This window comes from Aplidium turbinatum, chromosome 12, assembly GCF_918807975.1.
Source record: "Aplidium turbinatum chromosome 12, kaAplTurb1.1, whole genome shotgun sequence".
Taxonomy (NCBI): domain Eukaryota; kingdom Metazoa; phylum Chordata; class Ascidiacea; order Aplousobranchia; family Polyclinidae; genus Aplidium; species Aplidium turbinatum.
The window spans coordinates 9,125,951-9,153,236 of NC_137483.1; the positions used below are offsets into that span (position 1 = coordinate 9,125,951).

Below are 27,286 nucleotides of genomic sequence, written 5' to 3' on the forward strand. Positions count from 1 at the left end.
CTTTTCCAGTTCAAACCTTTGGACTTCGAATTAGGAGAGGGGTAGCTAAAGGGATTACACTAAACATTTTTAAGTCATGAAGTTACCGTAAACTTCAAAAAGTTCAAGTTGGTGATGAAAAGCTTAAACACTATGCAAGAAGACGTATAAGTAGAAAAATTGGTCCTTTCAACGTCTGAAGACGTTGAATCAATGTAAAATGGATCAGTTTTTCTATTTGAAATATGGTAGGTAAGCAATGTGAAACACACGGAGGGTGAAAGTAGGTAAGGTCAAGTTGTTGTTCAGCACCAGAGCAATAACAGAGTATTTTTAAGTATCAAACCGCAGATAAACAAGAGATTTTGTCAAAGACTTTGTACGGCGGATGAATAAAACCGCACATGTTTCTTTGACACCAAACTCAAATGCGTTTATCTTAGTGAAGAAAAAAAACAAGATTTTCGACCTTGAACTTAATTCCCAGCGGATAAGCGAACTTAATAACCTATGTGGCAGTGTAGGTTAGAGAAAAAGATCAATGTTTTGAAAAGGTGCCAATCAAATGTGAAAGCATAGCAGGTTTTCTTTGCAACCGAATGTTTGAAAATATAGAAATCTGTGGAAACACTTTCTCTATAACGTAGGAGATAAACAAACAGAAATTAGTTTTACTCTTAAAGGAAAATCTCTGCTCAAAAAACAAAGTGTCGTTCATACCACAGGCATCCTTAAAACTATCTGGATCCAAAAGTAAAACCTCGGCTTCAAACTTTTATGGTCTAGCTAGCCAGCTAGGCCACCAAAGCATTTCGGAATCTACTGCAGCACGTTGCCTTTCACCAACGTATTGATCGATGTTGAACAAACTAAAGCCTACGTGATGGAAGTTAGCCTACTTGGCCGTATTTTAACTGGCAGTGCATGCCAGTAAAATTATTTACTTTCACTGCAATGTGAGCGGTGACAGCAGGGTGGAAACTCCGGTCCACATGAATTCGCATTGCAAATAGTTGTTGGACTACAGTCGACTAACTCGTTAACACTTTTTGGAGGCTCTTTCTTTCTGAAAACATCTGATGATCAAGTCAATTACGCAGTTAATTGTCGGCAATTTATTGTAGCCTGTTGTAACATAAAAGCACATGCTCTCTTCAAAACAAATTCGACTCTTTGCGCTACGTCTGCTACATTCAAATCACTAGAGTTTCATGGTACGCGACACACAGTTTGGAAAGCTCTGGTCTACACCCCCGCCAATGCTAATCACGGGGGCAGACGAACATAGAAAGTTCTTTTCAGCCAGTTATTCAGTCTTTTTTTACATTGACTCAACGGCTGCAGGTGGTAAATCAATGTGAAAGATTGATTTGTTGAGCGTATTAGCCATAGCCAGGAAAAGTCACCATGCTTACATCAATCAAAAAGGACAAACAAATGCATTCAAATGTCATGTTTTAATTCGAGAATCACAATTAAGTTTGTCTGACAAAGACATCGGTTTCAGTGAAGTCAAGGAAACTTGTAAAAAAATTTCTGATTCCGCTTTTCTACGAAACCAAAAGGTGGGTAGGAAAATAACTTAAAGTGTAGAAAATTGATCTGATCCTATCGTGTCTTGTTTGTTTAAGTAATTTTGCGTTCATTTTTCCTTGTAATCATTCTCAATCACCAAAACTTCACATACGTTCGGTAGCTTATAATTATAATTAAACAATTTTAGCGCATTGTGTAAATGTTTTGTGTTGATAACCTAATTATCGAAAAGTTTCAAAACAACTTAATTATCGTTAACCAGCCGGTAAATCAATCCTTTTCTACTGACTTGAGTTTTTTCATTAGAGGCATCAATGAATAAAAGTTAAGCGGGGGTGAAAATATTGCTTTGTGTTCCCGGCAGTCCCCCGTTTTTGTAAAATGTAAGATAAAATAAAGCAAAAAATCTCATTGGAAACACTCGCAAAGTAAACATAATAGAAAACGACCACTTGCGGTAACTTTATCCGACTAATCACGGGAAAACATTACCAGGAAACTTCATTGTATTTTATTAATTCAACGTCTTTTGACGTTGCGTCGAAGAAAATATAATGAGCTTAGGAAATAAATAAAAAGTAAAGCGTTATAAATATTCGAAAAAGTGATAAACAGCAAATGCAAGTTATCATCGTAAGCGGTGTTGCATGAATTATAACGGATGAGGTGATTAAATAAACTGAAGTTGTTGATTTTGGAAACCACATATCATCAAAACAACAAGCGCTGTGGAGTTGCAAATTGCAATTCCGGCGTTCATCACGCAGCAACACATTGAAACTCTGTCATTTCACGTTAGACTGACATTGATTTTATTCCAATCTTTAGGTTTGTTGAATTTCGTGAACTACTGAATTGAAGAATGCTATAAAACTGAGTTGTAAAAACAAAAGCAAAATCCGTTTTTTGCATAAATTCCACGTCTGCAGACGGTGAATCGCTGTAAAAAGCTATGCAACGCAACTGTGCAGCGCGGACAATGGACATGTTATAAACGGTTGTGGTTAGCAGCAAAATGCAGACAGAGATATAGAAAAAAAAGCAAGAAGACGAAGTCACTCACAAACAAAAAATAGTTTTGTTGATACGTTTGAATTTAAAGTTAAAATAACTTTTGCACCAATACAAAAGAGCTACCAGGCTATCGAGTCACACTTCACCGGTCATTAAACTGGTCCAGTACAGAGAAATACAGCTGAGTTCACAAAGACTCTACAAAAGTTGTACCAAAAAGTATCAGTCAAATTACATAGATAAATATGGTAATAAAACATTTTTAAAAATGTGTTAGTACACTCGAAGTACATCAAAATAAGTCTTCAGTTGACGACTTGTAGCAAGTATATCCAGACAGCAAATCAGTCGTTTTTTACATTGATTCAACGTCTGCAGATGTAAAACGTCTGCAATGTAAAAAACGACTGATTTGCTCTGGGTAATAACACCATTTTGAAAACACAAATTGGGTTAAAAAGTAAGCTATGATTGTTTTTTAGAAGGTTAGATTCGAACTCGCGTGGCTTGCACGAGACGCTGAAGCAGTTGGGTTTCAATAAAGCTGTTGGTCGCACCGCAGTCGAATAATTGCGATTCTCTGGCGTCATCCAGCGGTTGGTTCTGCAGCACAACAAACCATTGAGCTTGCACAATGTGTGGTCTTGCTGTGAATGAAATGTTCCGCAAAGCAGATATGACCAGGCGCCCAAATTGCAAATCAGTGTTGTTTTGCATTGATTCAACGTCTGCAGACGCTGAGTCAACGCAAAAAAAGGACTGTTCACAAAATAAGCGAAAGCTGATACCGCAATGGAAGTTTTACTACTTTTCGCATAAAAAAGTAAGCGTAAAGGCAAAATTATTACAAGCAAGTAATGCGGAAAGCGAGCCAAAATATTTACTTAGGAAACAAGGCGGTTACTACGGTTTGCTGCACTTTAATTGTTCCAAGAAAACCCAACGACGACCTTTTCGCAGTATCGCCGACCTCAGCAACAGTGGGACCAATTAGCAAGGCTACAAAATTTTGAGCAATGCTTGTTTTAGCAATCCTTACCTTGATGCTTGAGACATACATTTTCAAGCTTAATGATAAGGACTACCCAGTTTTTTTTCCAACTTTTAGAGTAACTATCTTTACTATCTTTAACATAACATAAACCCATCCAGAAAATCAGTCGTTTTTTACAATGATTCAACGTCTGCAGACGTTGGACTGATTTATTGGCTGGAAAGCGTTACAGTATTTTCAAAAAGCGATCTCTGGTCAGATTTGGCACAACTGCCAATGTTGATAACTTAGTGCACAGTGTGTTACCTCGTTGTCTGACATGAGGGTCACGTGATCTAAAACTGCATCAACGCGTTCCGGATGAGTGGTATTGTGCAAAGTCACGAAACAGTCCAGTGCGGTTTCTATTGCCAGCAAATCCACAACGGGTTCATCTGCGAAGGAAGATTGCTTGCTAAACGATAACAACGACTCTGAAACGGCCAAATGAGCGTTCACTCGTACCGGATACTTGTTTTACCGATGCTACAGTCATGAGGTATTGAACCGATGTGAGAAATCTGAGCAGAAAAAACAGGGCTGTGGAGTCGGAGGGATTGCGGCGTGTCCGACGTCGGAGTCGTTAAAATAAAGGACGACTCCGAGTTTATACAAAACGATGAACAGTAAAATTTTGTTAGCAATTGTTTCATAAAATTAGTGTTTTTTGTTCTCCGTATATTAAACTTTTCCAGAAAATGAAAGTGTTTGTTCTTGTTAGTTTTTGTAAAAGTCTTCGTTTCAATTTCGAACGTAACTGAAATAAAATTAAAAAACTTTCAAAAAAATGAAAATGTTCAAAAATTAAAATAATCTGGCAACACTAAAGCTGGAGTCGACCAGACATAAACTGAGGAGTCGTGGTCGTATATCTTTCGCCCGACTTCACAGCCCTGAGAAAGACCAGTAGTTGTAAATACACTGCACAAATTTCAACCTCAATCGCAATCACCACCATGCCTGTTGTCACCAGCACGTTCCCAGATGGGAAAATTCGTCATTTTTACATTGATTCAACGTCTGCAGACGTTGAATCAATGTAAACAATGACGGATTTTGCTGCCTGGGTCATGACAGCCAACTGCAATGGCACAGCCATGCGCTTTGCTCTTCGCATTCGGGCACACACAAACCAGTCGCGTGGTTCATAGAGAGCTGGAAGTGATTCCTCCAATCTTTCTAAGTTCTGTATTGCTAGCCAAGCGTGTGTTGTTTTTAACCATCCAACGTTCAAGTTTTGTTCTCTTGGCAAATTTTAAAAACTGTTTACGAAATAACACTGAGGGTAATTTTCGTTGTACAGCCAACAAACAGACATGTTGTCATCCTGTGCAAAATAACTTGTTGAAGGCCTGGTTTAAATAGTCGACTACTCCCTTCATTCTTTCAAAGGTCAACTTTACAAGCAGAAACTATTTGCCAAATAGGATTTTCGAATCTTTTCTCACAATCCAGGCGTGAAGCAGACTGAAACAGCAGCGCTGCTGCAAGCCGGTTATCACAAAAGAGATCACTTGATCACCAGTAAAATCACCACTATGTTAAAAAGAATAAAAAAAAAAAGATTAATAAGACCTGGTATTATTACATTTCACGCCGTGTCATGACAGCATCTTTAATATCAACTCTGGGCAAGCTATTAACAATGTCCTCGATTTGGCGGCATAGTGAGGTCAAGCAGCATACCTACCGAGCTAGTCACCATAGAACTTTAATTAGACAATAAAAAAAAGAACGAAAAGTATCTTAGATTGAGGTGTTTGGCGACTAAGAGAGATTTTTATCTCTCATTGTATGATAACAAACAAGGTATGATGTCGATTTGTGATAAGATATTGTATTACACACTGACAAGGTAGATGGAATGCGGGCAAGGCAAGACAATGCTGAAATTATCTGCTCTCCGTTTTTGCGGTTTTTAGAATTTTTAGTGTGAAAAGCCCCTGACCTGGCCCAATCAGATTCGAATACTGAGATTGGATAAGCTCTTATCAAAGTTCACACAGTTGCTTCTGACATGATGGTTGGTAATGGCAAACTCAACTCAGGTAATCAAAAGAAAACAAAAAACAAGCGCTGAAAGTGAGGATTTTACAAACGAACTTTGTGACAACGAGTTGGTGATTGGAAATAAAATAACGAAGTGCTTGCTACGCAAAGGCAGATGCGAATATTTAATGGAAACAAACCGACATGCACAACTGCGATTGGCGTTTCAAAAATGCTTTTTCAAAACCTTTTTTAAAATTATTGCAATTAATGATTTATTTTACTAATTTTATTAAACCAATGCAAGACTGGTTTTCTGTTTATGGGCCACATGCCATTCCTTACAATGCATACCTGAAAAAGCAGGTGAACAAATTTTTGCGACTTCCGCAACCACGTGACTTGTGACGTCTCTCACGCTCTCGTCTTCATCGACCAATAAAATGAAGAGAATTCGCCACGCATCAATGCAGATGGTTCCTTGAAAATCAAAAATGATATTCTACATTGCGACTGACAAATGTAACTTCTTGATACAAAAAGAGAAATTGTACATGTCTGCAAGTGGAAAATAAAAACATTTCCTCAGCCCAATGCCAATAAAAGTAAGCCTGCACGCCGTAAGCCTCAAATCGAGCTTATAAATTCATATATATATAGATTTAACATGAGCATATTCACAGTTAACACAAGCTTAGTGTGATGAGCTAAATTCAAATATTTATGTGAGGATAACAACGTCCTGAATGTGAAGCTTGCTTTTTGTTTGTTTGAACAAGTTTGGCAATCGAGTGTATGATCTTTAATGGCACATTGTCTGTTGAGAGCAGTTAAATCCAAGCAATATTATTATCAAGAATCAGCACATATTCAATGCAGGTTGTATTCTTTACAAACATTTTATTATGTTGGGCGTAGAGAAATGACGTCACTTGTTGAAGGTTCTGATTGGTGGAGTCCGTGATTTATCAAAGCTTTAAGACCACAAAAAATTTTTGGAGGCTTTTCGATCATTTTGCTTCGGTCAGCGTGGGAAAGATCCAATTAGCCTGACACATTCGAAAATAAATTTGAACTCTACTCCACTCCACCGCGATATGGTTTGCAGAATGATAATAAAAATCAACTGTAATCATGTTTTGACTTGGAAGGAGGCAGGTTGTCGGGAGCCTTGCACTATGCTACGATCAATCATGGACCTAAGCAGCAGCAAAGTTACCTTTTTTTACATCGTTTCAACGGTTTTACGATGTAAAAAAGCGGTTTGGGCTGTTTCGGTTTCGGAAAGAGGTACAACAATCGCTCGCAAATGAAAACGCCTTTACGGTTGTGGTTCTTCTTCGTGGGAACCTTTTTCGCCACTCCAAGGGTCAAGGGACTCTGCCTTTTACCACCCTTGCTACCTTGGAATCGTCTACAGACGTTGAATCACTGTTAAAATGACGGATTTTGCTTTCTGGGACAGTAAATTTGTTGTATTTTTCGAGTTAAAAAAAGCGCTGTGTTTGCAAGTGTGCTCAGTCGTGCAATCAAACACAGGATATAAGCACTAAGCAGTATTCAGATTCTCGTTTTGTTTGTCTTCATTAATATGGCCAAGACGTAAACCACCCGCTGCAAAGATGCGATATACCAGTACGTCACTGAACGAAAAAGGTGAAAAAATCCTGTGCAAACTGGAAAACGTGCATCAACAATCGTTGGGTAGAAAAGGTCCATGTGTGCAGTCAGCACGGACTCAAAACCAACAGCGTCATTGTAAAGAAAATAATAAAAAAACAACAAAGTTTCCCAAACAGCACGTTTCAAACGCACAGCGGTCATGACCAAACGCGGGTGGAATAAAGCACGTTCGTAAAGTGCTGTTCACACAACATTGCGGTTTACGTCGGTTGAAACATCGATGGTTGGAGGTCAGGTATTAAGTTTCCTCTGAGGCTGTGCTTGGGAAGTGGAAAAACGGGAAAATATAGTATATGCGACGTTGATTTCGTGTTAAACTTTAACATCTATTGTTCGTGATCGCACCAGGCTTAAGGTTAAGCTACAATTTCAAAAGCAGTGCGTAGATAGATGAATGAAAGCGAAACAGCCCAGTAACGGAGATTTCATGTAGAGAGAGAAATGGGGACACTTTGGTTCGTGTATGGTGTGAAGGACATCGCATTGTATTGCAATAGGACAGAGAACACGTTTTCGAAATCACCGCGGTGCGTTAATTTAGTGAAACAACTTATTTTGAATTTTGGGACGCACGCAAATTCACATTGTTCACAGAATCGAAATTTTGTCACAATGACTCCGTGATTCAGGCAAAGTTTGTCAACAAGTACCGGAAAACCCACTGAGATCGTGTGAGGCGATCGCGACGACAAAGCCAAGTGGCATTCAAAATCTCCTGAGCGCTGTTTGTTAGTAAATTTGGAATTGTTGAAAAAGGAACAAAAATGACAGTCCAGAAGTCCGTCTACATGAAATCAGGCTCACAAAGTGAAATAGTGGAAGCTTATTTTTGTAAACGCGCAGAAGATTTGTGGCGGAACAGCAGAAACAAATGATCTCAGCACGATCTGGTCCGGATGTGGAAATAGCCAGCAGGCAAATGTTTACGTTTTAGCATCGTATTAACATCGCTAGCCGTTGAAACAACGTAAAAAAGTCAACTTTTTGCCGCGTTTTTATCAACTTTCTCTGCAACCATGTCATCCCTACAGTCCCTTTTCAAAATGGTTAAAATGACGTGATCTAAAATGCAAGTCACTGTTGATACAATTACACATTTTCGAGGCCACGGAATCACTATCGGGAAGCTGTGACATGTTTGCAAACAAGCCGCGGAGGTATTGGCATGGGCAGTCAGTTCGCTGATGGTTTTTATTTCTCGTGGTTGGCAATTGATACAAGTAGACGATGTTACGGCTCCACGGAACTAGCTTTTGTTTAGGGAAAATGTCAAACCTTGGTTATTGTGATAACTTAACTGTTCTTACGCAAATCCGACATGTCACAACGTTGCATTGGTGCGTGATCAGCGGAGTTTGTTTTGTGATTCGGCTACCGCAAGAATTCCATATCGAGCCAACAGTCAGGATTTCTGATTATATGAAATGGGTGGAAAGTTAACCAAATTTTTCATGTGAGAAAACATCAAAATGGTGTAAAAATATTTTTCTGAGAAAATGCACGCCTGTGTTGACCTATTTACCTTGATTCCAGTATTTCAGGGAAATTGGTGTTTTCTTTTTTATAATTTGGTCTTAAAAAAACTGCTCAAAGATTACGCCTAAATGCCTGCTTTACATTGCGTCATCTATTTTTGTTTACTGTTCTCTTCAACTTAACATGGTGTACAGAGTTGATGACGTAATAAAGCATCAACCAATTTAACTAGACGTCAAAATAAACAGAAAAACGCATCGACTGAAGACATTGAATGAACTCAAGGCTAGAAGTAACAACAGGAAGAAACGTCGTGGTTGGAATCTTTTTTTATCACTGGCGGGTATGTAAGTGAAAGTAAGGGGCAAGTTTTGTGTCTATGGTTGTGCAGACGAAACGAGAACCAAGTTTTGACATTGAAGAATTTACTAGCCGGGAATATTTGCCATTTGACAAAGGAGCAGGCAACAGTGAAGAAAGAGGAAAATCTCTTTGAAAACAAAGTGAACATTATTTGTTCCCGGAGAGCAAATCAGTCGCTTTTTACATTGATTCAACGTCTGCAGACGTTCAATCAATGTAAAAAGCGACTGATTTGCTCTCCGGGTAGGGACGACTGGACTTGGTTGGACATTTTACCATTTCCGCAAACACAAAAGCGTGAAGTGATGACTCTGTCGACACAAGGTCATTTCTTTTCTCGTAAAATTATACAACCGGCTTAATGCCAGCTTGTTAATAAACTCCAGCAGGTGGGATTGATTAAGTCTCTACGGCACGTTATAGTTGCGCAAATGCGATGTGTTGAAGGCAAAATGTGTCACACACGCGGCCATCAACCGTGGAGTTCCAATAACGAAATTGAATCGACGAGAAAAACTTTCACAAACTACAGGCGCAGATTACCCAGAAAGCAAATCAGTCCCTTTTTACATTGATTCAACGTCTGACCGGATAAGTCAACAAGGAAATAATGTGATAAAAATTAATTAACTTGTTTTTTTCACCAAGTTCACTATTTTCGATAACGTTTACAACGTTCAAACGTTGTAATAAAATGCAAATTGTTGCTGACTAGGAAGCACTTGCAAAATTTTTGCTCTTCTGCGAATTCAAAGCAAGAAATCAACCAGAACAAGGTCTTCTGTATTCCAAAAAGAAAATAGACCTTTCACGAAGATGATTTACCATTTCGCTTCAATCTGGCCCCACTGGATGCGAAAGTAGAATTTAAATGCGATTTTTTTTTAGATTTTGATTTGCGATTTCCACGTAACATTAAGATACATAACAGCAAAAATTCCTCCAAAAATTATTGCTAATTTAAACGGTTTTACGGTAAATGACCGCGCAGCTTGTCGTTGGCAAAAATATCCATTTTTGAAGTGTTTTTGCTGCTATATTACGGGGTACGTCGATACAGGACAAAATGTTGAGAGGAGGTGACATGGACCTGCGCAGAGGATGACGTCACATGAGAAGTTTGGTGAAATACGAAATAAAGTGCGGGAAGGAGACATTTTATTGCAATTCGCAAGATTTTCGTTGACGCACTTCAAAAAATAAAATAAAATAAAACAGTGGACGCCCAAAACCCAACTTCATCGAAGCAGCCATTTCTACCTAATCAGCAAATCATTGTTTACATTGATTAAACGTATAAAGACAATGAAAAAAAGAACTGATTGTTAGTTCAAAACCTGATGGGCTGCACAAAATTTAATTGTGTGGGTGGGCGAAAAGAAAACCGGTGAGTTCTCTTAAGTTCCTTGATAGCGGGCAGCCAAAGAATTAACTCGCCGTCCCACAATGGCGGACCCGATACAATTTCCCTGGCCAGAAGCGAAGTTATTTGACCTCGAGTGACCTCTATTGTCGCGTGACAAATGCACGAATGCAAACAGCGTGTGGACAGGTGAATAGAGGGCGATATCTCATGGCACCTGTCAAGTGGCGAGAAGGTGCTTGAGGGGTCTGGTAATCGGATACTCAAAAGGCATTCTTTCGCTCAAGTGCTAGGATTAGTCTTCAAAGAATAATGAAGGGCCAACATCCGGACTTGTCAGCGGATTCATATAATCAGATTTCTTCTTCTTTATTACAGAGCCTGTCGGTGTTGAATCAGCAGTGAGGGAGTGGATTGCAAAGACCTCAAGGCAATAAACTTGTCATTTAAAACCAACAATGAATTGTTGAAAATTTGCTTACCTAGTCGTTTCCCAGGATCTACGAGTAATTGCGTGGCATTCGTGCGTAACGCGTCGGCTACCTTCATCCGGACGCATGCGTCATGACGCACGATAGAACAAGCGCTAGTTAAAAACGTGAGCCAGCTGGGAAGCCATTCTAACGTCGACTCAGGCAATCCCTGAAACAATCACATTCACAGACAACGCTAACCAAATGCTGCATTTCAATGGCAATATATGCCACAATATACGTTTAATATTTGTCAGTGGAGTGGTTATAATGTTCGCCCTATATGCTGACAATTCAAGTTCGACACCCTCTTTGGTCAGTCGCCATTTTGTATATCCGAGAGTTCACTGAATGGCAGAAAATGTCGTGACTAGAATGCCATGAATGCTCCAGAGTCACGCACAAGACAAGCTCAGGCTTGCGGTAGCTTCTTTCAAGCTGGCTCTTTGTCGTATTAGACATTTCTTCACAACGCTTTTATGTAGCAGTTGATTGTTAAACAAGTTAGGCAGACGTTGAATAGACGTAAAAATGAAAAATTCTGCTAGCTGGGGCACGTCCACCACTCACCTCCGAGCTTTGATCGAGCAAGCCACGCAAGCAAACTGCTTGGCACGACACCACAGCGCCCAGTAGCTTTTCGCCAGCAAGGACTCGTTTTGTCGCAAGTTGGCGTGTCAATGCTAGTACTTGGTCGCAGTTCTTCGAGCTGATGATAATGCTCAAGATAGAATAAATCTGAAACATCATAAAAGCGACATATCACGAATTTGAACTGCAAATGTCCATCGTTTTTACATTTTTAATACATGTCGTTCGTATGCTAGGCTTCATTCTACTTTTCACTTAAATATCAACTGCTGAGAATTTTTGTTAATTTGCCATTTTCGTCCTATTTACAGAATAATTGGCTGTAAGTTTTTCGGCCAAATTTAAAACAAACCAGTTCCACTGATATAAAAGCCAGATTCAGTTTCGAAGACGCACCGGTCGTTGGTATGGAAAGCTTCTTTAGTGCGTGTTGATCAAATGAGCCACCGAAGAGACCACTGATTGACTGCTGTCAATTGCAGGAAAAACCTTATTGCAATAAGCGGACTTACCTTTGCCATGCATCGAACATCTGGTTGCTTGGTGAGCAGCAAAATAAGACCTTCTTCCAATTGAGTGAAAGATTCTACATAAAACTTACATTAAATAAAGTCTGTGAGACAAAAATGCACTTCAAAAAAAATTGTTTTTTTCAACTGCTTTATTGTTTAAAATATTCTCACCAGACTTTTCAAGTTGATCAGATTTGGCTTTAAAGTGTTTCTTAAGAACGCGAAGGAGGGCAAGCAAGGCTTCAGTGTTGCCAGAGTGCAGCAGAGTTTGCGCTGGACGCCATGCACCAAGCCTGCAATGACATGTCAATCAACATTTCAGCGTTTATTTCACGCCAAATCTTAATTTCTATCAGAAAATAGGGCAGCTACATTTCGCCTGTCAAAATTTGACGTCATTCTTCGCTCTTACGCAAGAAATGACAAATCATGTTCAAACTGTCAAGTTTTTAGACCCGACCGACACCGATGACGTCAAAGTGAAAGCAAGGTTTGCGAGCGAATGGCAAGCGAGAGAGGAAGTCGGGTGATTGGATGTGACAAACGTGTGAAGGACGCCACCATTGCAAGGTAGGCGGTCTATTCTCTAGTGTTAAGAGCGATTTGATGAAAAAACACACGACCAACAACTCAGATGGCACATCAGCCGTTTTTTACATTGATTCAACGTCTGCAGAAGTTGATTTGTTGTCCGAAAATGCAAGGTGAAAAAGGGCAATCAAAATTTAAAAGTAATGACTATTTATGTTGCTGCAGCGTCTAATAAAGAGCTGTAAAGGTCATGAAACCGCAGTCAAATAAATGATTTAGATTTTAGAGGAACACAACCGTCTGGCATCTCAACATACCAGGTAAATGCAAATGCAGACAGCTTTCCCAAGCTTTCGCATAACGTTGTGTAACCTGGCTGCAACGTTAAATCTACGTTGCTAAGATCTTCTGCGATGTGAGTGATTAATTCGTCAAGCAGAGAGGTTGCTGTGGGATTATCTGTGGTTTGATCTGAACAAAAAAGAAAATTTACCTTCGACTTGAATCCGATTTCGTGATCTGTGCTATGCTGATATAAAACCGCAACCTAAAAAGAGAAGTTTTCTTGCAAATGCAAAAACACAACTCTGCTGCTATGCTGCTGCAAGTTGAGCGAACAGTGATGTTAATAGATGAAAATAACCAGAAACTGTGCGGAGGGTTTTCACAATCTTACCATTGATCTTGTTCAAAGCCGACATCAACTCAATCGACAATTCCATGAATGCTGCTCTGGTGACGAGGCTGCTGTTTGTGCTGGAAACAAAAGCAAGCGGTGAAATTTTACAGGGGGCAAAATCCAAAGTTATTGAATTTTATTTTAAATTTAGCTAGAAAAAAAAAAAAAACCGGTCAATTTTAACTAATTTTGAAAAGGTGGCCAACATTTTTTGATTACCAAGCCGTTCCAGAATTTGCCAATTTCGTTAGAACCGCCACGTTAATAGGGCAACTCTGGCGTTTGAAAGTAAGCAACCCACCTCGCCCCCAGGGAGACCTTGCCTTGCAATAAACCCAAAACCTTCGACAGAGCGGACTTCAACTCAGATGAGACGTCGCTGACGTCACTGGACTTGGAGCTGATCAATTTTGTCAACTGGAATAAAAACGCAATCAAAGTTTGTTGTCATCGCCGGGTGAGTAAAATACATCTCTTTAAGTTGATTCAACGTCTCCATACGTTGATAACTGGAACCAACTGTTTAAAGACTAAAACTCAACTAAGACACGTTTGAACTTGAACAGAAGATCGCTGAAATGTTATTTGCAGCAAATAGTTTACAGTTTCACAAAGCTAATGCTTTCTGATGCACAAACAACGTAAATATCAACCTGAAGCAAGATTCCATGTATTCGGTTCGGTGGCAAATCTTGATCGAGTGATTCTGCTAAATGACTCAGCAGTTTTGGATAATCCAAGATGGCGACGACGCTAGACAAAGCTGTGGCCGACATGATGCGACATTTGAGAATAGGACTGTGTCCACACCTGCAAGGACATAACCAACCCGGCTAACAAAATTCGTCGTTTTTACATTGATTCAATGTTTGCAGACGTTGAATTAATGTAAAAAGAACGGATTTTGTTTAGCTGGGGATGTCATTTGTCGGTGATCTGTCCTTTTTTTTTTATCGCAGTCAGCCATTTGTTTAATTCATTTTTTAAGCTAATTGAATTGAAAAACGCTAAGTTAGCTTGTTAGCTAAATTGACAACAGGTGCGGTTTTGAAATGAATTATTGAAGCCTTTCGATTAACGTTTTAGCGCAAAGTAATTAACAGAAAACATTTCTTCAGCAACCACTTCTAATCAAGATAGCTCTCTACTTGGCAACCTGCCAAACTAAATGCTTCCGATAGCAAATTTTGACTGAACTCAATTGAGCTCCAGCTATATCAGCAAATGGGACCTTTCTAATATTGATTCAATCATTCATCGTCTACCGCAATCGCCTTTCCCCCGCAAAACACTGAAATGGACTTTTTTGACGGTGTATTTGCAAGATGGGATTAATGTAGTTCCTAGATATACAAATCATTGCATTTTGTTGAAGTCGCCCCCTCCCCCAGACTACTCCCTGGTTCCACCCCTGACGTCTACAGAAGTTGAAGCATTGTTAAACAGGGCTGGCTTTCTGTCTGATCCGCGGGCAAGGAAATCCAACAGATTGAAGAACCAATGAAAGACACAGAAAATAATGTCACCTTATCAACAACGGCACAAAACTGGCAAGGATGTCGTTAGATTCTTGGTGGGTTGATGACGATGAATAGACTCTCGACAGCAGCAATAGGACTGGATAGAGACTAGATTGTCGTTCGATGTCACAAACTGAAAACAAAACAAAAAAATTTAAACGAACGGAAGTAAAAAAAAATTACGGAACCACCTACCAAAAAAAAATTGCTGTTTAGAATGATTTACAAAAGTAACACTACTTTCGAAACTTATAAGGAAAGGTACAATACGGAAATGGCTGTGGTCGAATAAAGGATCATAAATGACGTGATCAAATATCTGCTGAGTTCTCTTCATGTTTCTAAAAAGATATATCAGCATGCGTATTGCATCGCTTCGTATTGCTTGCCTCATGTACTGTCTATTCATAGAACTTGCACAAACTTTTCACTTTACGCCAAATGGTTGGTTCGAGGAGAAACGAAAGGCAACGTTGAACTTGTTTAAGTTAGTTCTTGCTGTTGTTTGTACTTTTGTATGAACACTTACCTCCAGATGACTTTGCTACGCTACGCCTCAAATGTTCCAACAAGAACTCGCCAAGCTGCGGCATCCTTCCGAAGAACTCGTGGCTCGACAACCTCAACAACACGCAACACAAGATACGTCAGCAACGAAGTTGAGTCAACATTTCGTGATAAGTTCATATCATTTCGTGATAAGTTCATTTTATTTCGTGATAAGTTCATTTCATTTCGTGATAAGTTCATATCATTTCGTGATAAGTTAAAACACAAACACGACTTTGGCGGCTGTAAAGGATTTCCATATTTGGTAGTTAAGCTTCTGATTTAATGTCAAGGTGATACCTAAAATTAGATAACCTAAAATTAGATTAACGTGCGGTTAATTTCATTTTGAATAGGGATATTTTGGTCGACCTTGATGTTTCGAGATGAAGACCAGGCTTCTTTGGAGCAAATGGAGAGAGAGAGAGAGAGAAAGAGAGAGTATTTCGTTGTACTGTACATAGTCTTGCTGTTATAAATAATGCAACCAGCAATATTCACCTACAGACGAAATCTTGAACTTTGAAAGTGAAAAACACTTTTCACTGGGCGTGTTTGTAATGTTGGTCGACACAAAATCGTGTTCATAACATAATGGGTTAAATTCATTGCGAAAGCAACGACAAGGTGTCTCTGCAAGACCTGAAAACTGGTACCAACCGGTTTTTTCCTGATGCTTCCAGATCCTTTTCTTTTTTCACACCGAACACTCGCGTGACGAGAGAAGAGAAAAGCAAAGTGGACGAGTTCCGGATCGTCCATGTCTTGCAGGCAAATCCTTTACAAATCTCATCATGAGCGAACGAAACCAACAAACAACGCGGCATATATTATGATAGAAAAAACAAAACAAAAATTTGCAAACTTTTCGGTTGAACATCTAGCCCAAACTTTACCTTGAAAAAATGCAGACAAAATATCTAAAAATTTCAAATTTATGAAGAACATGAAATACCTGGAAGGTCTGCTTTGCATTTTTTTCAAATTTTAAACGAAACGTATTATATCCTAAGAGTCTACAAACAATCATGCCAATCGCAGAATGAAAACAAGACATACCCGTTATAGCGACCATGATGCAACGCGACAGGTAAGGTTGGATTTCTTCAGCAAGAGAGGCATCCTTCATTAGGCCGCGAAGCACATTCAAGGCGTGGATCTTATCAAAAGAGGCGGTGGTTGAAAAAGTTTGCATAGCGTATGTTTTTATATAGAGCAGATAGTTTCACCGCACGCGTTTACAGTTGCAGCCTACATTATTGCCCTGACTTATTCCTTTAATATTTTGGTATGACCAGACAGCGTATCAAACCGTTTCCACCGAGATAACAAGGCCTATTGTCCAATTGTGACGTCACAACTCGGTGGTGACGACCTAACCCCATATTCACCAACTTGCATGCATTATCCAGTGAGTCACCGAGCCGGGCATTGTGCATCACAAATAACAATGAATGACAACTGATTCAAGTAAACACAAAAGACTTAAATTTCTACTCAAATTGTATCGCTTGTCCATTATGTAAGTCGTGCTCAGACCCACCTGGCAAACGCATTCGTCGTCGGCTTTCAAAGCGTTTATGACGTCACACGCCACAAGCGGAAGCAGAGAGTCCATCACGTGACCAAGGCATTCGCGCGCAACTTGTCCCTTGTCACATCCGAGCAAAGCCTGGAAGCGATCTCGAAATGTGAAAAGTATGTTTTTCTTGTGGAAACGCTTGGCGACGTCATCTCAAATGTATCGAATGGCGAATGTAATAACGTTCTCGGGCAGAATTGAGTCGTGTACAGTGAAAGGTAACGACATTAGACGTTACTGTGTGTGGACTTATGCCAGAGGTTGAATAGTTGGAACGAGACAGGCTCACACAAGAAGACAAAGAAGCCGTTTTATTTTCACGTTTTATTTTCAATTAAAACACCAACTTGGGACATATGTCCCCTTACGCTGTTTGACAACGAAACTTACTTGCATGAAGAATGGCAACCCTGCACTTCGTCTAGTCACGCAGATGTTCCTCGCAGTAACGGGGTTGCAGATCTCGGTTATTGTAGATAGAATCCACTGCTTGGGGCGGGCACTCAAACTTGCATGCTTACTTCTGTGCATAAGTGTAAATATTACAAGCAAATCTTACACGCTCTCAAATTGAATTGAATTTTGTCTTATCAGTTACAAATCAAGCTAGACAAAGAAAAGCCCTTTGGCTTTCTGTTTAATTTTTACTGCTTAATAAATACATCTCGGTCCAAAAGAGCGGTGGATACCATATAAATTCCGCTTAAAATCAAATTGGATTTAATAAGTGGATAGATGTATATCCGTGGATTTGTTAAGCGAATTTGCTGCATTAGTTTTGCCAAATCGTTCGAGTTCCGTTACAACATGAATTGGCTGATGAAACTGTGGGGTATAAAAACAATGCTTCTATCATTAAAAAAACTAATCCAGCTAGCAAAGTTGCCTTTTCTTACATCGTATCAATGTCATTCAACGTTGAAACGATGGAAAAAAGTAACTTTCCCTAATTGGAATGCGGGTCTTACACAGGCAGTGAGAGTACCGACACGATGCCGCCAACATGTTGCTCCTAAAAAACTACATTTCACAAAAAACATACATTTTAAATGCAAGAATAGCAAAAAAAAATCAGAATCTTAAAAATACCTCCATAAAAGAGGACAGTAATCTCTGAAGGCGGAGTAAGCCACTTCGAAAGTTCCTCTGTGAACGGTGTCCATCAGTTGCGTGCGAAGGTGTTCTCCGATCGCCAAGAACTGAAGAATAAAAGATTTTAAACAAAGGACAACAAATGAGAAAAATTCTCTTCTTGGGATGCTCTCTTCACTCCGAGACTTGTATCGTACCAGTAACACAACAAACGCACATTATAAAGCAAGTAAAGATATTTTAATATTAAGACCAACACTATGCACTTTATGGAAAATAACCATGAAAATAACTTCTACCTGCTGGTAACACATGACACCGTCTTCCTCGTCAGAAGAGGAGTCGAGAGGAGCAATGGAAGAGATGAGTTGAAGGAGAAGATAAGATTCCTTGGCACTCCTCCAGCAAGTGATAAGGACTCTTTGGCCGGAGGAATGATCTTCATCTTCTGTTGCATCCCCTAGAACTTCGCGTGTTTAAAAAGCGAACAAATTATGAAGCCAAATCAAAAAGCATCAAGTCTCGTGCAATTGTCACAAATGTTACAATGACGGATAAGTTTGGCTAAGCATTCACATCTTGCAACAAAAACTGCCAAACTTTCCTCATAAGTATCAAGCAATTAATGTTGGCTTGAATGTTCTGCTTGGGTATGTAAGCTTCACCAAAAATAATCTGTGAATGAGAAAAAAAGATAGAAAAGAATGACACCTTACTTGGTTTTGAATTAGATTTCACGATCTTCATAAGTTTCAAATATTTTTTCTGTTGAAAATCAGTCAAAGGAATGTCATCGGTGGCTTCAGGGATACAACCTTCTGGGGAGTCGCTGCCAACAACGGGCAACACTGCTGACGCCACCTGGTAACATAAGTCTACACAGGTGGACAGCAGGTTTCTATAAACGGCCCGGTGTTTTTTGTCCCTGCAAGAAAACATAGGATTTAGTAAACGGCTTTAAATGTGCGAAATATGATTTCAAGAAGCGAAGCCTCTTTCGTTCATTCCAAAGTTGAACGAGACTACTCACTGCACTATACGGTGGTTGCAACACAGTTCGCTAATGCGGAAATGCTTTTAAAAACTGGCTTAAAAATCACAAGCTGGACCTATGCAAGTGCCATACAAATCTACTACCAGGAATCTTAATTAAAAGCATGGTATGCTTTTCCTGTAAGCCTGCGAAATATGTCGTCGTATTAATGTTGTATTCAACAGAGAATATCACAGTTTGAGCTATAAATACATGAATAAACCCGACGCTGTGAATATACCTTAGCGCAGGGGTTCTTAAACTTTTTTTTAACGCGAACCTTTTTTTTTAAACGAGAAGGGAAAAAAGGACTGAAGAATTGTTGGATATGCTAGAGATGAGAGAGACCATAGACCAACTGGCAAGGGCAAATGGAGTAAGATGGTATGGACATGTGATAAGGAGGGAGGAAGGAAGTTTTCGTAGAAAGGCACTAGATCTAAAGGTGGATGGGAAGAGGAAACGCGGTCGTCCAAGAAGAACGTGGAAACAACAAGTGAAGGATGAATTTAAAAAAGTCGGACTGAAGGAGGAAGATGCAAGGGACAGGGTGAAATGGAGAAAAGAGATTAAAACAATTGCTGCGCGGAAACAATCGGCCACCCCCACTAGTGGGGAACAAACCGACGATGGATTATGATGATGATGAACCCCTTGAAAAAAATTTTTGGTTTGTGTGGACCCCCTTTATGGCCTAGTCCGATAAACTTTTTGATCAGCATGAATTAGACATAACGCAATAAAATTAAAATGAATTGGTAACAAAATTTATTTCTATTTGAACAAGAACCTTCTGATGATCCTCCTATTAGGGTGAAACAGGCTGTCAAGGGTTTACAGAGTAGTAACTATATTTGATTTGAGGTAACAAAATTTATGTTTTATTAAATTTAAGAAATGATAAAATTGCAATTGCCTGCAACTGATAAAATTTTGCAATGTTCAAATAGCGCAAAACCAACAATGTGGAAAGAGACGTAATAAACGTAGCCTACGTAAAAAAAAAAGTACAATGCGATAACAATTATCTGGAAATGCCAAACTAGAAATCATCAGCGTTGTTTGAACTTAATCTCTTTTCTTTTGAAAAATTTATTCCATTTTTGAAATTATACATTAAGATTTCCATTGGGCCTTCATGGACCCCCTAAAACTAGTCCGCGTACCCCTTAGAGGTCCACGGACCCCAGTTTAAGAACCCCTGCCTTAGCGTCATACAAAACAACAGCAGTTGAAACATTTGATGATGTTAATTAAACGTTGAGGGTGAAAGCAGCAAAGCTTTGGCAATCTTGTAATGGTTACCTGACGTCGGCATCCATTAGCAGCATACGTAAGCAGAAGAGGCATCCGTGCATCGGACCGGTTCGAACCGCCTTGCGCAGGTTTCTTGCCGCAACTTTTACGTCATCCTTTAAACAGGCTAAGAAGTACTTCACGACTCTGTGAAAGGAACAGTGGAGGTTAGTTGACAAAAGGGGGACAAAAATAAACGGCAAAACAGCATATTTAAAATGCAAGTTGACAGTGTTGATTAGAATATACTCAGGCTAATCAACCAGTATTACTCTATGGCAGCCTCTCAGCGTAGTCCAGAAAAACATGAACACCTGACTTGGAGTGATGAAAGAAAAGACCTTCGATCTCAGAGAGTCAAACTGTAACGTGGTTAATGGTTATCGTAGAGACTTTGTGGTTCCACGAAAATGTGAATGTATTATTGCTACATTCATTATCGTCGTGCAACTTTAAAATTACTGACTGACATTAAAATTTGGGCTCATTGGCATTGACTCAACATTTAAAGTTTCCACTTACGTGATAATATTCTCATCTGATCGTGGGCATATCCTGGCAATGAATCTCAGGGTGAAGGCGGCGTCACGGCATACGTCTGGCTTGCAAGACCTTCTGCCAGTGTCCAGCGAGGTATATAGAAGATCCCACAAGAAAGAATTGCCGAGCTGAAATGCAGCGGTAATAATAATTGGAGAATGCGGCAGAGTCGTTGTTTTTGCAAGCGGGTCACTTTAACGCTAAGAAAAGCAGTGGCGGGTCATTACTTATTGAAATTTCTGCCTTCTTCAATAAAAATATTTTACTACGGGCCTACGCCAACAGTAACAATTCAACTTAACAACACTGCTTTACACTGTAACCGAGATTTCACATAAATCAAAGCGATTACGACGCAACGAGGAGTTTTTGTCCATGTTTTTCAATTGCCCGAAGCAAACTTCCACTTTATATACGCGTTTTAACCAACCTTCTTGGGTAGTGTAGCTGGACATCGTATTGGCATAACTTTAAGCAACGCCCACCTAGTCTTACAATCTGATTGGTGGTCTGTAAAATCGTATACAAAGTGGAAAGTATTTTCATGCTTTCACGCCCTTTAACTCCCCGAAAAGAGTAGTTTTCGTTCTACATAAATAATTGCTGCCTTTGCGGGAAGCCATTATAACGTGGAGGGCGGTATGCGAGCCATCTGTTGGTAACACCTACGTTAAAGCGATGTTATTTCGCGAAAAACGCAAATTTTGCTGATAATAAATGTGACTGCAACTATGAGGCAGCATAGCACGCCATAGCAGTCCTTTTTCACAGACGTTGAATCAATGTAAAAAGGACTGATTCGCATGCAAGGAAAGTCAAGTTGAACCACAAAACTCACAATAGACTTAACGCGGCCTTTCACCGCTGAGGTTGTCAAGATATTCAATGCCAAGGTCCGGTTATCCTCGTACGTGTCTTTGAGCATGCCGGTGAGCAAGAGGAGGCGTTTGGTGGTGAACAGCTTGACCATTGCTTCAGTATCTGGACACATAAAATCACGATATTTATGTTTTGGTCCCACCAGAGAGCATTCAGCTTTCACCTCATTGAAATAGTTAAACGAGATATCGTGATAGTAAATTTTACACCCAGACCTAGCAATCAAGAGTATAATAGTCAGCGGTAACTCTTCGGCAATAACTTCGGAAGAAAACTTCTTTCAACCCAGATGTAAAAAAAAATTAAAAGAAAATCTTTACACCACGCTAAAAGTAACAACCAAGGCTTACCGTCTGTGCTGGTGGCTGGGAAACTGCAAATGAAATGAAGAATATTGAGGGCCGTACTTTTTCTTGGGTAGGACGCTCCGTAAAATAACTGGTCAAAGGTGAAAATTGTGAGCCAATTCTTGAAGCCCTGGTTCAAAAATAGGTTATGTTGCATGCGATACGATCAATAGATCACATAACAAATAAGTTATTAGCGACAACATATCGCTTGCATTGAATAAATGGTCGGTAAGAAAACAAGTTGTCTGGTAAAAAACAAGTCAGTGGCAACCTTGTAAGATAGTAAGATGGCTTCATCACCGGGTTTGGGAGATTTCTTTTTCACCAAGCTTTCCATGTTGAGAGCTAACCGATTCAGGAACTGAATTTAAACAAATGAATTAATATGAAGACTGTTAAAAGATTTATGTTAACGATACAACGAAAAGCAATACTGTAGTGACAGTTTAAAAAATATGTACATTGCACAGGAGTTTTAGGAAAGTATCTGACAAGCGTTTCATTTTAAGCCTAAAAGCAACAGAAACAAGCGCGAATTGCATGAAGTCAGCCATAATTTGATAACAAAATTGAATCTTAATGATCTCAAGCACAGCGGATACACCTCACCGGTGTAAGCAGTAGAGGTGCAGAGCATGGTTTGGTGGCAGTGTACACAAGCGCTATGTCAACTGTCCCACTGAAATATGGGCAACAGCAGGCAAAAACTCTTTTACAAAAACATTTCTGGGAGAGCAAATAATGCCCAATTTTTATCAAACAGTCGATTATGTCCTAGTCCTACCTTCTTTATGATGTGTAGAAGTTGCTGCCTGAAAGCAGGGCATTGGCAATTCATGTTGTAGGGAAGGCAATACTTCATAAGTTCAATGTCTGATTCGGTGACAAGGACCGTGGGCTTCCAACTTTCACAAACTAGAGAGATGGAGTCCAATCTAATCTGAAAAGCACTGGTGCTAGGAAACAACATTGGGTCATATTTTCTTCTATCACAGAAATGCTAAACCGATTTTGAAGCATTAGACTAAAGCAACAAAATAGAGTTTCATAGCACCGGCGCATAAACAATAAACATCTCGAAATGAGAAATAATTTTTATTGTGAGAAAATAAACCCGGTGTATGAGATTTAGAAATTCGTTTGGCAGTGGTTGGCTACCACAACACACAAGAACACAGTTGGTGTCTATTTACTGGTCACCAATAATATAAAAAGGCAAATACTTGACTATTGCTGTGAACAAGGGCAGCTTTGATATCTTGCTGGTCAATTACTTCATTTAACGCTTCATCTTGGCCACCAAGCTAAAAAAAATAAGTTTTTGTGACGGACAATGGTTAATATTTCTGTAACATGCAAATCTGTCGATTTTATGCGGATTTAACGCCTGTAGAAGTCACGAGTAGTAAGCAAGAAAACAAAAAATCAAAACGTTGCTTTAGCAAATCGAACAAACGTCTACGGCCAGGGGGTCGTCCCCCTCCCCCCCGACAATCGCGCCTCTTGATCTTACATGCACAATGCTAAAGTAAAAAAACAAAACTTCTTTCGTAAAAACTAACATTTTCTTGAAACCGATCTGTCAATATACAATAGTACATACATGCTGCAGTAGACCCATGTGCTGAGATGCTCGGAGACACATGATCAAGGTATTCAAGTGTTTGCTTGAGTGTCCACGGTCATCAGGATTATCCCCCCTTTCCGTTCCTCTCTTGGTGAGATAAGTGACGGCAAACGACACAGCAGATTTACCGTATAATTTCACCAATTTGGTAAAGCAATACTGCATGAAAAAAAAAAGGTTATTTGAAAACAGTTTAACGTCTACACAACGTAAAATAGCATTGAAGCACTTTTCAATGATGATATTCATTGTTGTCGCATCCAGGCTTATGTCTAACGGTAAAAGATTCTAACTGAATGGACAGGAAAGTCAATCTTCATTTCACTGCGATTGTTTCTTGACAAAATGTAGCAGAGTGCACTGGGTGGGAGTCGAACCGAGATCTTCTTGAACGCCAAGGCGATGCTCTCACCACTAAGCCAAGTAGCCGACACACTAATTATGCCGACAGCATTGCAACGGACAAGATCATCTAACCAGAAATGATTCATAAAAACATAGACTGGTCTAAACAAGCAGCATCTACTGCACTAAAGTAAACTGTAACCAATTGATCGCCGTGTCAACTTTCCCTTCTGTTTTTTCCTGCTTTGATTTAAAAGTAATTTCTTTCATTTTAAAATCCAAAATTTTCAGAAAACTCATTCGAGATAATTATAATTACACACTTTTGCTAAGTTAATATTACATCGATTCAACGTAACACTGATAGGCTAAATTCAAACCAAAGTCTACAAGCTAGAACAATCCGTACTGTTTAAGGCTTGCTCTAACACAAATTCATTCTTTCAATGTCGTCTTGTCAAATGACCTTACGCTGCGCCACAAACCAATGCAAAACAGTAACAGACCGAAATAAATGTAAATAACAGACAGGGAACAGTAACTAGGTGATATAATCGGATCAAGTCGTTGACTACTGAACAAACTAGGTAGCATGAAGACTGGCTGATACAATTGATCGCCATCTGAATTATTACTAAGTGATCAAACAAAATCTGTACTTACATCGAGTAGCAGCCGGGAATGGTGCAAGTCACATGAGCACAAAGCACGCAGAGCCGGTTTAAGCCACACATCCATTTGTTTAATGAGAAATTGAACGGTAGGAGCATCGCTTTCAGCGCGTAAGTGCTTCTGGGCCAATTGGCTGTACAGCTGAGAAGCATACGGAGCTAACGACTGGCTGCGGCAGGCTGAAAGTAAAAGTGTTGGTGTTTAGCTCGGTGGTGATAAATTAAATTGGGAAATTAAGAAAGTTCTATATCCGGAAAATATTGAAACAACTCGTTGAAATATTGATAAAAAATCAAACTGTGTTGGCTTCTCAAAAGATTGCAGGAGAAACGTTTAAATTTTAATTCCAAAAATGTTTACTTTTAACAAGATGCATTTAAAAATGACAATAAAAGACCAGAAAAGAAAATTTATCGTTAAAAAGTTGGCCATGGACGGAATGGCAACAAAAAAGCAAGTTTTTTTTTTAAAAGAGTTAAATGTCCTACAAATATAGAGAACAAAATGACTTCTGAATTACGCAAGTAGACTTGTTGCTTTCTTGACTTATACCTGTCAATAGCTTCTCACGTAGATTGGGATGATGATCGAGCAGGTAGTCCAGTGAGATGTGGCTCAGCACGCACTGGAACGAAACATAAACCGATCGCTTGTGCCAATCCCACAATGCAACGTTGGATATGAGGTCTTCAGCAAACGTGCTTGAACCTGAGTGCAAATAGAGCTGTTGCACCTTGTCTTCTGCTGATTTTATGCTCAATGCCGCGATAAGTCACGATTACTGATATGTGATTGACAGGAAAGAGTTGTCAGTAGAAAATCAATAGTAGCGGTGAATTAGATGAAACAAACTGGAATAAGCCACACAACTCACCTGACTTGTTGTTGCTTCCAATAGCCATGATATTCACCAGTGTGTCACGTGACTGATGACGTATGACATCTACCGGATGATCCAATCCAACCGCTATGTATGATTGCAAACAAGCGATGGCGCTGTCCAGCAAAGGCCAATCGACAGCATGCTCACATTTCATGAAATTTCTAGAAAAAAAAGACAATGAGCAAAAACATGAGAAAAATAAAGCTGGATAAAAATGAAGCAGTTTGATCAACATACTGGTAAGCACAGGATTGTACGAGCATCAGTTTAAACAGGCGGTGACAATGTACGTACTTCACAGTGAGAGTCCATTGGACGAAACACTTGGCAATCGCTATTTGGTCCGGAACCGTTGTAATCCTGAAAAGAATTATGTTGGTTGCTGAAAGATTTCGTATTTTTACACAAATTTTTGAAGTGTTTTATGTCGATTCACCGCGATAAAGCGATCTGCAATCGCAAATCGGAGCGATTAAATTTAACAAACATTTCTAGTTTTTTGGCATTGAAAAGTTTCTGGTCATTGGTAGTCGGAAATAACAAATCATGCCTACAACCACCGTCTCAAATAATGGAGAGATTTTCTTACAAGTTTTGTCCAGTTATCAAGCACAATGTGTCTTTGGCAAGAATAAACAAGCGACGCGTTAGGAAAATTGTTCTTATGATGTCGAAAATTTTATCTCATTTTTACAAAACAACTAAAAAATATTTCATAATGCAACATCTGGCAACGTTGACACAACGCAGTAAGACTGAAACCAACTTTTCTCAAAATAAACGACTGCAAAATTACCTTTCTTTTTTAAATATTAAACTTTGGAAGATCACGTCAAAAAGGGCGAACATTTGGTGCGGTGACAGTTCAAGATTTTCATTCGTTGAAACTCCGTTTGAGTGGCAATGCCCATTTGTGAAAGAACCGTTTTGAGAAGTGTTTGGGGCAGATTTCTTGCTCTCTTTTAAACTAGATCCGTTCAGCAGCACCAGACAACCATTACAAATTCCAACAAATGCACTGGCGCACACTCGGTGGCACAAACGATCAGCTACATCGTCTGTAATTTGAAACATCGTTCGCATCTGAAATGAGAATTAAATCCTTTATAACATCTCAATGCTATAACAGAGTTAAAAACAGTATGAAGTTATTCGATTGAATTACACTGGTCAGTACAACTTTTGATGTAACAAAGATAAAATGTGTAGCCTACTGTGTAGCCTATAAACTGACATTAAAAGGCACCTTGCTTATTTCAGGCAAAGTATACACATCTTTTGAAATTTCTCAATGGGTCTTGTCTACCAGAAAAATACCTGAGATTCATTTCAGGTCTTTTTCTGTTAGACCAAACCCATTGATGAGAGATTTCAAAAAATGTGTGGTATATGGTTGCCTGCAATAAACAAGACTCGTTTTCACCACTTAATTCCCTCTTGCATTTCTCAAAATAATGCTAAACATTTAGAAAATGATTTTGCACTGGTGAGCCATCTGAAGGGCATTTAAATGAAACCGTTTCTGTTAAAATATAGAGTTCAACCGCTAGGATCACAGGCAGCTGAACAGTGAACAAGTCGGAAATGGGTGATTTTTGCAAAAAGTATACAAGAAATATTTAGGACTCTTGAGGCAGGGTATCCTATCATCCGAAAGCAAAATAGTTGTCGTTTTCAAATTTCTGACAGTCAAAAC

The 27,286-nt window shown here is 39.3% G+C and overlaps 1 protein-coding gene across 1 annotated transcript in view; it reads right to left on the reverse strand.

Moving 5' to 3' along the window:
* Positions 1-1,094: 1,094 nt before the first annotated feature.
* The window catches only part of LOC145780563 (tRNA (32-2'-O)-methyltransferase regulator THADA-like), a 31,051-nt gene continuing 4,859 nt past the window's right edge, over positions 1,095-27,286 (reverse strand). The window contains exons 7-39 of the mRNA XM_082592189.1: positions 26,387-26,673; positions 25,885-25,950; positions 25,582-25,751; positions 25,260-25,415; positions 24,699-24,886; positions 23,667-23,849; positions 23,287-23,367; positions 22,848-23,003; positions 22,335-22,424; positions 22,064-22,190; positions 21,673-21,815; positions 20,817-20,962; positions 20,304-20,441; positions 18,682-18,890; positions 18,265-18,425; positions 17,963-18,072; positions 17,264-17,396; positions 16,835-16,963; positions 16,351-16,450; positions 15,952-16,069; positions 15,254-15,363; positions 14,749-14,875; positions 13,876-14,032; positions 13,524-13,639; positions 13,220-13,299; positions 12,861-13,014; positions 12,184-12,305; positions 12,013-12,086; positions 11,480-11,647; positions 10,919-11,078; positions 5,906-6,031; positions 3,830-3,957; positions 1,095-3,132 (exon numbers count right to left, since the gene is read on the reverse strand). Of these exons, the coding sequence (XP_082448315.1) occupies positions 3,016-3,132; positions 3,830-3,957; positions 5,906-6,031; positions 10,919-11,078; positions 11,480-11,647; positions 12,013-12,086; positions 12,184-12,305; positions 12,861-13,014; positions 13,220-13,299; positions 13,524-13,639; positions 13,876-14,032; positions 14,749-14,875; positions 15,254-15,363; positions 15,952-16,069; positions 16,351-16,450; positions 16,835-16,963; positions 17,264-17,396; positions 17,963-18,072; positions 18,265-18,425; positions 18,682-18,890; positions 20,304-20,441; positions 20,817-20,962; positions 21,673-21,815; positions 22,064-22,190; positions 22,335-22,424; positions 22,848-23,003; positions 23,287-23,367; positions 23,667-23,849; positions 24,699-24,886; positions 25,260-25,415; positions 25,582-25,751; positions 25,885-25,950; positions 26,387-26,673 (4,530 nt within the window). The 3' untranslated portion in view covers positions 1,095-3,015. The remainder of the gene's footprint in view (positions 3,133-3,829; positions 3,958-5,905; positions 6,032-10,918; positions 11,079-11,479; positions 11,648-12,012; positions 12,087-12,183; positions 12,306-12,860; positions 13,015-13,219; positions 13,300-13,523; positions 13,640-13,875; positions 14,033-14,748; positions 14,876-15,253; positions 15,364-15,951; positions 16,070-16,350; positions 16,451-16,834; positions 16,964-17,263; positions 17,397-17,962; positions 18,073-18,264; positions 18,426-18,681; positions 18,891-20,303; positions 20,442-20,816; positions 20,963-21,672; positions 21,816-22,063; positions 22,191-22,334; positions 22,425-22,847; positions 23,004-23,286; positions 23,368-23,666; positions 23,850-24,698; positions 24,887-25,259; positions 25,416-25,581; positions 25,752-25,884; positions 25,951-26,386; positions 26,674-27,286) is intronic.